The sequence below is a fragment of the Anarhichas minor genome, unplaced genomic scaffold (assembly GCF_050575085.1).
Source record: "Anarhichas minor isolate MPS153535 unplaced genomic scaffold, ASM5057508v1 ptg000014l, whole genome shotgun sequence".
Taxonomy (NCBI): Eukaryota; Metazoa; Chordata; class Actinopteri; order Perciformes; family Anarhichadidae; genus Anarhichas; species Anarhichas minor.
The window spans coordinates 14517535-14530179 of record NW_027466460.1 but is presented as its reverse complement, the minus strand read 5'-3'; the positions used below and the strand labels follow the sequence as shown (position 1 = coordinate 14530179).

Genomic DNA, 12645 nt, shown 5'->3' with positions numbered 1-12645 from the left:
GGCTCGTCGGCTGGATAACTTTGCATCACCAGAATTATGGCTGCACCGATGTTCAACGCACTCATTACACGCTTCCCCCGGCCACATCTTGATTCATCACAAACCAAAAGTAATAATATAATGTGACGTCGTTAACGAGATGCGACGCCGGCCCGCCGCTTTTTTCTTTGTCGAGCTACAAGCGGCTCAGAAACTTTACTCAAAACGTTTCCAGAAAAAAAACAACTTTGGAACACACAAAAGTCTCAGCTTCTCACAGTTGAGGCCCACAACGGCCTTCAACCTTCAAAATGCACTTATTGTGAAGCATTATAGTCAGTTTTGACACTGATCCAACTCATTGAGGAGTATAAACACATAACTGAGGGTCGATATTAAAGGGCAGGTGAGGAGGATTTAACCCGAGCTCTAATGGCTCTCTAATGTACATTTCACCAGTACGACAGTCCTGTTACACGTCCTGCTGAACAGAAATATCGGTTTTCATTGAAAACTTAATCCTGTAACATGGAACCCCTTTTGTGGAGAGACTTTTTGCATCCGTCGGGTGAGCCCAGCACGCTGATGTCAGACGCCATAATGCTCCATCGCTCCATCCTTCCTCTGGTTGGTGCGTCTGTGTGATGGCCGGCCGTCCTCCTCTCGGCGGTGTATTTATAGCGGAGGCCGGAGAGGAAGGAAGCCGAGCGTCCAAACATCCTGCGCGTAACTCGCTCTCAAAGCTCACGCATGACTTCACCTCAGTGTCACGTCCCAGCAGCCCAGCCCCCCCCCCCCCAGGGCCAAAAACTGCTTTTTATTTGTGTCCTCTGTCCTGACACATGACAACATCTTTACTCTGATTTCTTTCTGGAAAAAAAAAAAGACCAATAGATTTGTTTGGACAAAACGAGATCATATTAAATTAATATTCCATTATGAATAAGATTCAGACGGCAATGTATTTCACAATATGGCCAACGTAAGTCAAATCACGTATGAAGTGATTACACCGACGCTCTCTGTTCCACTGTTGCATCAGACAAAAGCTCCTCGTGTTAATCGATATGATGTATCAAATATATAGATATACTACATTATACTTCTATACCAATACAGATAAGTACTTAATCATATTATATATTTTTTGTTGGTATCATATTACACTTTGCTGACATTGCAGTACTTCATAGTTTCTATTTTTGTTGTATTCTTAAATTAATGATTTGCTTTTTTCTTTTCATCTGTGCACATTGTGCTACTGCAACACCTACTGAGGATTAATACAGGTTCATCTTATCACGGTCATATTGGTATTATATTATTATATTGGCCTATAATACATTTCTAGGTCTTTTTTTAACTGTAAAATGTACAAGTTGTTTGCTAATGTACTTACTTTTCAATGTCGAAATCAGCTTTAAAAATTCCGGATTGGTTGAAATGATGTCAACTATGATTTAAATTACAGGAACAACAGGATCAACAGGTGAGAGGTGACGAATGTTAAAGGTCTCACACTGTCTGATCAAGTCGTGATGATTAAACCACAGAGTCTCCTCAGCAAACTTCCTTCACGCTCAACCTTTTCTGCAGGGTTTTTTGGATTATAAACTCTGAGTAATCGTTCCCATCTTGTGTGCCAGCTTCGCCGGTTTCCTCTTCCTCTTCCTCCTCCTCCTCCTGCAGAGGATGACCTCAGAGGAAGCGGCACTCTCTCTCGGTCTCAGCTTCAGACACTTGATGACGACACGCAGTCCGTCTGCAGCAGCACATTCAGTCAACATTCGGGATTTACAGCTGAAATTGTTTTTTTACAGCTCCGGCTCCATCGCAGCTCTGATCGGCTCAATGGGAAGGAAAATTAAAAATCAAACGATGCTGCAGAGCGGAGGTTTTGGCACAAGTCTCTGCTCTGTGAAGCAAAACTCCATTTTCCTTTCAGTACAAAAGCCCTCAAACAGCCAGGAGACACAGAGGACACTGCGGTGTGATTGGCCGGGAGGTTGTAGTACCGGTTAACGGTGCACAAACGCCACACAGAGCCACCTCTCAATAGCTCACCATCACAGGAAGTGACTCCCCTTATGGATGTTATCGCACCGCAGGTCGGCTGATGATTCTTACATATGTAATATAACAGAGGGAGCGCTCGTTTTAGAAGAGCGCACTGAGCAGCGGAGCAACAGTTTGGTCTTCAGTGCAGAAAAGACAAACACTCCTACGCACTCTGTGATAACCTGCAGGCTCATTGCACTGAATGCGTCAACGCCAGACGGGTCCAGTGGAGTCTGAACAAAGTCAGTTTTGAGGAATGTCAGATTTTGCAGTAAATGCCTGGTGAGTCACAGCACTTAAATATGAGTGGAACCAGACGGCAACCTCCAGTTCTACCGAGTGAAACCAACGCTGAAGTGTCTTAAACCTGCAATCTCTCTACTGACCACCAGGGGGCGACTCCTCTGATTGTATAGAAGTCTATGAGAAATGACTCTACTTCTCTCTTGATTTGTTACCTCAGTAAACATTGTAAACATGAGTTTATGGTCTCAATCTCTAGTTTCAAGTCTTCTTCAACACAGCATGATGTTCATTTAGTAAATTATGGTCCATTTAGAGTCAAATAGACCATAAAGCAGGGGATGATTTAGGGCGGGGCTTACTGTGATTGACAGGTTGCTGCTGCTACCAGAGACGTATACGGCGTCTCTACGTCACTCCTCCGCATTCCAAATATGGTGACTTCTGTTCATTGGCTGCAAAAAAACCAACATGGCGACGGCCGTAATCCAAGATGGCGACGGCGAAATCCCCAAACTCGAGGCTTCAAAACAACGGTCCACAAACCAACGGGTGACGTCACGATGACTACGCCCACTTCTTATATATACGGTCTATGAGTGAGACAGAGTCTCTGTTGCCCACAGCCGGTTTATAAATTATAAACACTGTCTGAGATTGGCTGCATTTTGATTTACATGAACTATCAGATCACAGAATAAGTAAAGTAACGTCCCCATGCCAGATTTGGATTTGCCGTTTCTATACTTCTTTGTTTTTGCTAAACTCTTGTAGAGCAGCTCGCGCTTCAATTGAATTAAAAGCTGCTGGTTTGACACATCTGGCTCGTGTGTATAATGACACACAAAAAGGTTTAGCAAGAAAAAAAAAGCATGATTTTTTTTATAGATCAGTGCCCAAACTACTGCTGACACCAAAAGGGTTTCAAACACTTCCTGGTCCCAGTTTGTTTATTTTGTATGCCAGTGCACGATTTAACTCTATTAGTGGCGTCTTAGCGCACGCTCTTGTTGTCCAGCAAAGGACCATGAAGATATTCACATAATGTCTGCACACATGTTGAATATCATCAATATCACAACCCTCTTTCCAAGAATGAATCTGATTTTGTATAAACATTTTCCTCCTGGATGTGCTAATTCTTCAGCTATATATATATATATATTACATTATAAATATCCTGCAGGCCTGAACCAGAATACATCTAGACCTCATACACAATCTCTATGGCTGGCTCCACAAATACACTTGGTTCGTGACTGAACCTCATCGCGCACTTCATGGAAATACAACGTGCAACCAGCTGCAGACACAGGTTGTTGTTTTATCTGCGCTGTAGGTAATCGAGCATTTAAGCGAATAAAACAACGTAGCTTTGCTCAGATGTATCAAGTATAAACTCACACTCGACACCAATGGGGGAAGTCTGAAATCTCAGCGCAGATACAGCCTCGGTGAAGACAACATTGACGGAGAACAGCCATTTAAATAAAAAGCAATTATAGCTGGTCTTGCTCGACATCGGCAACCAAACATCGCTCACAGTATTCAGCGCGTGTACTGGGTGTATATGGGTCTGCGCTTTAATTCGGCATCACAATGCTCTGTGAAGCAGCCTGCATATCAACAAAACTTTACACGTCAGGAGGAATGTGCGTCACTCCTTGTGCAGACCAACGCGCACCGCTAAAGGACGAGGCAAGTAGCGAGGCACCCATAAAAGTGTAATTATTATACATACAGCGAGCTGCTTACTTAATAACACTAACGCCGAATCGAATCGTGGATCGTTTCCACTCAAACTAAGTCGTGTTTGGTACTTTACCTTGGAATTGTATTCGCCGATTTGCGATGAAACAATAAATTCCCTAATTTGTCAATGCGGTTTGGTGCGATTTTCTGATCGTTGCGGAGACCACGCTTAGCTTAGCACACACAACAATGGATACACCTGAGAGACATGAGGGTCGCTTTACCTGCAGCTCGGCCCGCTCGACCTCCCAGTGCGACTGGTCCACCTCGTAGCGGGCCCACTCGTGCTGGAGAAAGTGTAAAATCCCCGGGATGTTGTACTGAGCCCTGGCTGCCTCTGCGCACTCGACGTCGCCAGTCTGCGGAGCTTTGATATTCCCACCGCCCGGCAAGCCCGAGTTGTTGTTGTTGTTATTGAAGAAGACACCGGGGCCCGCCTGCTCGTCCATGGCCGGACCGGGGCAGTGTGGTTCTTCTGGTTCGGTCCCGGAACACTCAACCGCTTCGGTATAATGTCCTCCTGAAGGAAACCTGATCCATCAACAGTCCTCTACTCTGCTGGCCACCACAACTCCTGTCTGAACCAGCTGTCAGATGATGAGAGGGCCGTGAAGCTACCGGAATCAACACAAACACGAGACTTCCGGTTTGGAATTTCAAAATAAAACCGATGTTAATGTACACGTGCAACAAATAAAATAATATATACCAACACGTGCCAATGTAGAAAGAATAATTATGTGTGCCATGTCTAATTTATTCTAAAATGTCACACACACACACACACACACACACACACACAACTTGACTGCCAAATTCCAAAAACAGACAAAAAACAAATCTCACAGCACACTTGAAATTAAGCAGGTCTCGAACTTGTTTTAATGATTTATTAATTGTATTGCCATTTTACAATGAATCATTCATTCATAATGACATCATGATTTCAGTATTAAATATGTATATTTTATGATAAGCCATGTCAAACATTTACATGCACACATTTATCTCTAGTTAAGCCTTCGACCGTGTTGGCAAACATTTACTTTGAAGGCACAATCCTTTCATTACCGGTATCCCGGTGGCTAACTGGAAATCACTTGACACACCTGAGCGGTGACATCAACTCCGCTTAGCCCCGCCCACTACCGTACATATTGTCATATGATTGGCTGATCGGATAAATGGCACGAAAATGATCCAATTGGAGAAGAGTGCGAGGTGCGTCTCCAAACTAACGTTACTACGGTTTGTGTGAAGCAAATTCAAGTTTATATAACTCATTACAAATGTAATTGTATCAGCATTTATTTATTGATTAGCTTAGTTAGATCTTCAGAGTTTACATGAACAAAAAATTAATTCAATTCAATAGAATTGCCACCAATGCAACATTATAACGTATCAGTACTGACCCTTGCTTCTTTTATTTTATTTGTATTATTCTTGTTTTCAAAGATATTTTTATTCACTTCCTTCTTTTAATGGTTCATTGTATGCTACAATAAGACACATTGCAAAAAGGAAATAAAAAGATGTTTATTCTGTCATGTTTGGTAAAAGGGGGTCTATATTTAGACCTACATGCTTTTACTTGTAGACTAAGTAAATATTTTCAATGCAGAGTCTTTTCACAGTGTGGTAATAATACGAATAGGTCACTTCTTCCACTATGGCGTATGGGGCAGTGGTGAGTGGTGCTCAGCCCGGCGGCCACCCTCTATGTGTGTGGGTGTGTGTGTGTCTCTAAACTCGATTAAACCTCGCGGATGATTCCTCCTGCGGCCATGTGCTAATCAGCTGACGCGCCACAGCCGCCTCTCCTCTCTATTTAACTCCTGCTCATTCACACCACAAGTTCAACCAGCTCTGTCGCTCTCTGCCGCCGCTTCCTCCGTCACACACGCGCACTCACACACTCACAACACAAGGGTTCAAACACGCATAGCATGCCTCCGTTTGACAAAACCCAGGTGCAGAACAAACCGTTCAAACAGAGGAAGAGCTTCGGTAAATGCCTCAAACACGAGAGTAATGTGATTGGAAACGTAAAAAAACAAATCTGATGTGTTCTTTTTTTCTTCCTGTGCAGCTATAAGGAAACAAGAAGTGGCGGGGATCAGGTCGAAGTTCCCCAACAAAATCCCGGTAGGTTTACGGTGAAACTCATAATTAACGGTTCAATTCTCATTTTGAAGTGTCCTCAACAGTTTCACTAACGGATGATGCTCGCAGGTTATAATTGAACGGTACGAGAGGGAGAAGTATCTTCCTCCGCTGGATAAAACCAAGTTTCTGGTGCCCCATGAACTCACCATGACTCAGTTTGTCACCATCATCAGGTAAAGTTCACCTCTCGTGTGTTTACAAGTCTAAACGATTATTATAAGAGATCACTTATGGCACACTTTAAATGTGTTAAAGGATCGAGATTATTGGGAGTCTGACTATTTGCTGGAGCTGAGCTGAGATAAAAAACATTAAGTTTATATATATTTCAGTGGAGTGGTGGAAAGAAATGCCTGAAAATGATTTCCTAAAAACATTGTTCAACCAAACGCTCCGAAACTCAAAAGATATTTAGTTTATTATCAAAACACCAAAAAAAAACAACAGAAATCTGCACAATTTAGGAGCTGTACTCTGAACCCTTTTAAATTTTTTATTTTTTTGGAGAAATGGCTAAAAATGTATCTATTAAATTTGGCCATTTTATTGTGTCAGCTCCAGAATGTATTGTCTGGAAAATGTATTTTCTATCTTTAAAGCTACTTTAGGGGGTAAAGTCTTAAACAAATTATTTTTCAAGAGAAGTTTTTATTTGCTGTAAAAAATCAAGGCTGCTAATTCTCACAACTTTTACTGCACGAAAAAAAAATTTACTAAAAGGTCTGTTGGGGAGTTCTGCAGGGACTGGTCCATTTTCTAATATAAAAACTTCACCATGAAAGTCTCCAGTTCCTGAGAAGCTTCTTGTTGGTCATGATTACGCAGCAGAAACGGAGTCGGTCCCCGTTTGTCTTCACACAAACTGTCACTTTGAGTCCTAAAATCTTTTAAACCAGTAAAACAGCCAGTGAGATGCAGAATACTTTAACACGCTTGGTAACTGAAGCCTTCATGGGTTGACATCATGCATTTTTTTTGCATGAAGTGATCATTCAAAGAACCGCTGTCTACAGAGACCTTAACCTGCTTCAGTTTGGAGGATCGGATTCAGATTCTTGTTTTTAATTAGTTTATTTGATTCTCTTCCATAGTGAATATGATCCGGACGGATGACTGTTGGGGATTATAAATAGTCTTCAGCCTCTTTCAGAGTCTTTGAATCTCTTCAGTTGTGTTGCTTCCTCATTTTGTCCTAGTCATGATTACGCAGCAGGATTTACTTTCCTCTGCTTCAGTAAGAAAAAGAGTCTACTGACACGAGTCAGATGGCTGTTCCAGAATCAGTTATAGCTCGTGGTTCGATTATAGCAATCGAGTAATACGGCTGAACTGTAATCGTAGTGCCATCGCATAAGTAACAGATGTGAGTGTTTTCATCGAGCGTCACACGAGTCCGTGTCCTAAATCAATACGGCATGCTAATAGTGCGCCGTTTGTACTTTACGTGTCTTTTTCTGGCTTCTACTAGGTTTTGCACTCGTTTGTTATTGATGTGTTCCTGGAGTTTTTAAAGTTGTAGAGCAGTGCCTCATGTCTTTGTGCAATGCATTGTGGGACAGTGCGGGCCCACTTTATTTATTTATTTTTTTTTGAAAGTCTGCATACCAACGTTCCTGTGTAGGTGTTTGTCACTTCTCCAAATGTGAACGCAACAAATGCTCAGAATTAAGAATGGAATTTGGTCACAGCCGACGTCTGCGGCCGCAGGAGATGGATGATAAACAATAGTGAATCCACATTTTAGTGCCGAGTCAGCGTCCCACGTGGGAGCTGCAGGTATGCGACGCCGCTAACCGTCTGCAGGACGTCCGCTCTTTGTCTTCTGTCCCTCAGGAACAGGATGGCTCTGCTGCCGTCTCAGGCCTTCTACCTGCTCATCAACAACAGCGGGCTGGCCAGCATGTCTCTCACCATGGCGCAGGTGTACAAAGACCACCAGGACGAGGACGGCTTCCTCTACATGACCTACGCCTCGCAGGAGATGTTCGGACACTGATGCCGCTCTTAGATTTTATCAAGTATTCAAATGCTGCAGGCCTCCATATCTGCTGTAAATATAAAAATATTGTGTATATATGTATTGTAATATTTGTTGACATGTTCATTGTGAAAGATGGATTTTAATTAAAGTATATGAATCCAATAAATCATATGAATAGTGAATTGGTGCAGTCTGATTTATTTCTTCTTTTAAAGAAATGGTCAAGGCCCCAACTTCTCCAGTTGATTACGTCCATCAAGGCATTGCACATTTTCTGGAATTCAGTTTATCTATGAAAATGGTGCATTGTCTTATCAAGTATGAGCTCATTTGCAGACGTTCCCAGACCAGAACTCAACCTTGAATAAGGAACTGCTTCAAAATTCTTGTTTCATGTTGATATTGAAGAGTCGAGGGTTTCTAAAGAGGCCAATTTGAAGATCTCTTTGCATCTCTCCATAAATTAAACAGTCAACAACCATAAAAAGACACATTTTCACCATGTTTTTAGAGATAAAATGTTGTATAAATCACACTGCAATATATGAATAAAACCTGCAGAAAGATGGGAATGAAACTAGGAAGTTAGGTGGATGTCTGATACTGAAGCGGAGATTTATGAGTCGGAGGAAAAAACTAATTCAGAGAACTACCTTTGAAGGTGTTCTAAAATTAGAACTACAGGTGAATAGGGTACAAGACTAACTAGACATTACCATGACACTACCATTTGATTACTTTAAGACAATCATTTTTTGCATTACAAGTTTTCTAAAATGAGGTGGCATCTAACATTTGAATTATGGAGAAATCTACAGGTGCAAAGTAGTAAAATAAACACCTAAATATGTTTTGAATGTTTTTCCATTGGTCTGAAAGATGTTACGGAAGCAAAAAGATAAAAATGTACCAGCGCATGAAAAAATGTTTTTGCCTGAAGTGTCTTATCTTTAAAGTTCTTTTAGCTGTTTTCAGCAAACCTAGTTTAGTTGATATACTTTTTTTTTCATGTATGTGTTCCTAACAGCTGTATTGAAAAGATGACCTTTTGTCAAAAAATGATTAAATAATGAAGGTATAATTCTAATCAGACAAGCCACAAAGAACTTGTGACCTTAATAATTGTTAAATCAAAGGGTTAGAATGAGTTCACACACCTTCTCTTACTTACTGTATTTGATGAGGAAAAAAAGTTGGAATGGTTAGTTTAGTTGTACTAATGGAGGAAGGATTGCAGTGCATTGTGGGACAATGAGTGAAGTGGTGATACTGTGCACAAGGAGGAAGTTTCCCCTCAAGACTTTCTGCCGGAAAGAAAGCAGCATCACTTTAAAGTTTACACAAACTAAGTGGTTACAATACATGTGACAGGAGTTTTTTGGATGACAGCTGATTTAGTTTCTTTTTCACGTTTTTCACTGAAGCGAACAGGAAATGAATGAATTCAATCTTCCCATGAAGTGATTCTTGTATTCTGTCTCTGCACTAGATGGCAGCAGCGATCTACTGACTCTCCTTCAGTTGAGCCTCCATTCAGATCTCTGAGATGAAATACACAGACTATTATGGTCTGTTGGAGAACATGATTGATTACGAGGTTTATCTGAGCTGCATCAGCTCTCACTCAGAGGATAAGATGATAAACATCAAATCTCTCTCTCTCCATTATCTCCATTATCTTTATTTTGGTGAACATGTTTCGGGGGAAGATTGTTTTCTGGTGAACACAAAAATGTTTCTAATTATAAAACCAGACATTAAAAAATGCAACAACAGATCTTTTTATTTGATTTTAAAGTAACACAACGTCCACACGGAGGCGCTCTCTTCTTCATCTGTTCGTGCCGTGATGAAGTCGTTACTTCCTTCTTTACTAGATTTCATTACAGACGTCATTAGAGGAGTTGACGAGAGTGGCTTTTTTTCCCTGGATCTCACTTGTTAGTTTATGGTCCATTAATTGTAATTGAATTAACAAAACTGATTACGTCCACTGAATCTCCACCAGCTGCTTAACCGAGGAGGAAACACAGACTCATCAGTCTGCCATCACAGTTTATAGAGAGCAATTCAGACTGAATCCTCTTAAATGATTTCTAATCGGTTCAGATTTTAACATTTGTAAGAAACAACCAATAGTTAGGCACGAAATAACTGTCTCTATATATGTATATATCTATATATAGATATATACATATATCTACTGTATATATAAAGTATATTACATTTCGTACACATCTGCAGTTTAAAGTGCTTTTACAGGTGAAGGTGTAGTTCTGTGAGCTGTTAGTCAAACACATCGTCCAAAACAATAAAAGTGAACAAACTGGGTCAACATTTTAATGTGTCCAATACTTTGGTTTGTGACCAAATACCTGCAGAACTAATGACGTTCCCATCAGCCTCAGATAGAAATCATATCTTTACATTACTATACCTAAACATCAGCGTGCACGTTAGTGTGACAGTCAGTTACATACGTTATCAATAAGGTTTCATCAGCCAAACTGTCTTAACTCATAGGAGGAAATTTAATTCCCTTCACACCACTGATATATACACACTGTGAAGGTTTGAGATTTTAATTATTTGGTGTATCCAAGTATCGGTCAAACCTTACAGTTACAATCTCTATGATCTCCATTTTGTTCTCCTTAGTCCTCCTCGATAGATAGCGACTTAACCAGGCGATAACCTCTGGTTCTGCTGAGAGAAGCCGATGCAGAAGTGTATCATTCTCTCTAGTGACCAGCAGGGGGCGACTCCTCTGATTGTATAGAAGTCTATGAGAAAATGACTCTACTTCTCTCTTGATTTATTCCCTCAGTAAACATTGTAAACATGAGTTCATGGTCTCAATCTCTAGTTTCAAGTCTTCTTCAATACAGCATGATGTTCATTTAGTAAATGATGGTCCATTTAGAGTCAAATAGACCATAAAGAGGAGTATGCTTTAGGGCGGGGCTACCTTGTGATCGACAGGTTGCTGGTGCTACCGGAGACGTAGACGACGTCTCTACGTCTCTCCTCCACATTCCAAATATGGTAACTTCTGTTCATCGGTTGCAAAAAATACAACATGGCGACGACCGTAATCCAAGATGCCGACGGCGAAATCATCGAACTCGAGGCTTCATAAAGGCAGTCCACAAACCGACGGGTGACGTCACGATGACTACGCCCACTTCTTATATACAGTCTGTGGACTTCACAGACATTTAATTAAAGGTCTAGTGTGTAGGATTTTGCGGCGGCGGTGAGGTATACAACGATTCTCATTTTCTGGTGATTAAACACACTTATTAATTCCATGTCTTTCAACAGATCCCCCTAAATGTTACACGCTGTACCTTTAAGTGACAATCTTTGAGATCATTACTTTTAAGCCGGGGTCAGCATCATTAGAGAAACGAACAAGAGTAAACTAGATTTTTAGAAGTATCCAACTGAAAAACCCAGCTCAGTGTTGTCAACTCTTTTCCAATGAAAGTAACTAGCAGCAATAGCTTCAAAAGTCGCTCAATTTAGCGAGAAAGTCCCTTCAGGCCTCCCTCTGAAGCCACTCCCCCAAAATGAACATAAACAACTAACATGGGTATTGTTCAACGTATCCTCATTCATCGGGTCGTATAATATCTTTGCGAAAGTCAGCAACACATGTCAATGCATGCATACGGCCTTCCGTCTTCACAGAAACTAATCAGTTAGCTTCAGGCAACAGAACTACTTAGTTGTTTGGGTTAAAATAACCACAGAAGTGCTACTTTAAGCACTTGTTCTGCAGCTCTGAGCACACAAACTATTCGTTTGTTTGGGAGGGACGATGACATCTTTTCTTGTTCCCGTCGAGGTCGAATACATTTAATGTTAAGTTGCTTTGGACAACATTGTTTGCCAAATGTTACGTTGCTTAAATCATTGGCACATTTTGTGATCTTTGCGTGTCACTTGTGTGGTGCTTTTACAGTTTTTCATGCAGACAGAAGACAGAACCTTGAAATGAGCTTTTACTCAGCAGCAGTGAAGCTCGATTACCTTTCTTTTGTTATCTAAACTCCTTTCTGTGCAGATCTCCCGCTTTATGCATTCTTTAAAAAGACCCCGAAGCACAATAAAAAGCGAATTGGTTTTTAGTGGTCTTGTGTTATTTTATCAGCAGCGTCAATAATAAAGGAGAAACGCGCGCGGCAGAGCGGATGAACTGACCGACCCGCGTCAGAGGGTTAGTTCAAGTGAAAGCGGTGTTTTGTCTCAGAGAGAGACTCGGTGTGATGGAGTCGGAGGTTCTGCTTAATGTCCCGCAGCAATCAGCCGGTGACCGCGGGCCTCTGGAAAAGCCAATCGCTGCAGTTAATGAAGCCTGTTGTTGTGCAGCTGTAATGGTCCCAGCTTCACACAGACTCATTACGCCTGTCTGAATCCACTCTCCTTTGGGGAATGGGTTTTTGTCTTACTCATCAATT

At 41.3% G+C, this 12645-nt stretch overlaps 2 protein-coding genes across 4 annotated transcripts in view; one reads left to right on the top strand and one right to left on the bottom strand.

Moving 5' to 3' along the window:
* Positions 1 to 4640, bottom strand: part of LOC142949848 (striatin-like) — a 36058-nt gene extending 31418 nt beyond the window's left edge. For 2 of the 3 annotated variants that reach the window (XM_076091691.1, XM_076091693.1), the window contains exon 1: positions 4257 to 4640. In XM_076091691.1, the coding sequence (XP_075947806.1) occupies positions 4257 to 4481 (225 nt within the window). In that variant the 5' untranslated portion in view covers positions 4482 to 4640. The remainder of the gene's footprint in view (positions 1 to 4256) is intronic. The other variant, XM_076091692.1, reaches the window with a different exon arrangement.
* Positions 4641 to 5981: 1341 nt separating this feature from the next.
* On the top strand, positions 5982 to 8623 carry map1lc3c (microtubule-associated protein 1 light chain 3 gamma). Its single transcript, XM_076091954.1, has 4 exons — positions 5982 to 6042; positions 6125 to 6180; positions 6268 to 6374; positions 8035 to 8623. The coding sequence occupies exons 1-4, from the start codon at positions 5982 to 5984 to the stop codon at positions 8195 to 8197; spliced, it is 387 nt and encodes a 128-aa protein (XP_075948069.1). The 3' UTR covers positions 8198 to 8623.
* The last annotated feature ends 4022 nt before the right edge of the window (positions 8624 to 12645 follow it).

What these genes read in the sequence shown, in the direction of transcription:
- map1lc3c (XM_076091954.1), top strand. Translation starts at nt 5,982, where the DNA reads ATGCCTCCGTTTGACAAAACCCAGGTGCAGAACAAACCGTTCAAACAG. An exon ending in CAAACAGAGGAAGAGCTTCG is followed by an intron (nt 6,043 to 6,124) that starts GTAAATGCCTCA and finishes CTTCCTGTGCAG; the next exon opens with CTATAAGGAAACAAGAAGTG. An exon ending in CAGTTTGTCACCATCATCAG is followed by an intron (nt 6,375 to 8,034) that starts GTAAAGTTCACC and finishes TCTGTCCCTCAG; the next exon opens with GAACAGGATGGCTCTGCTGC.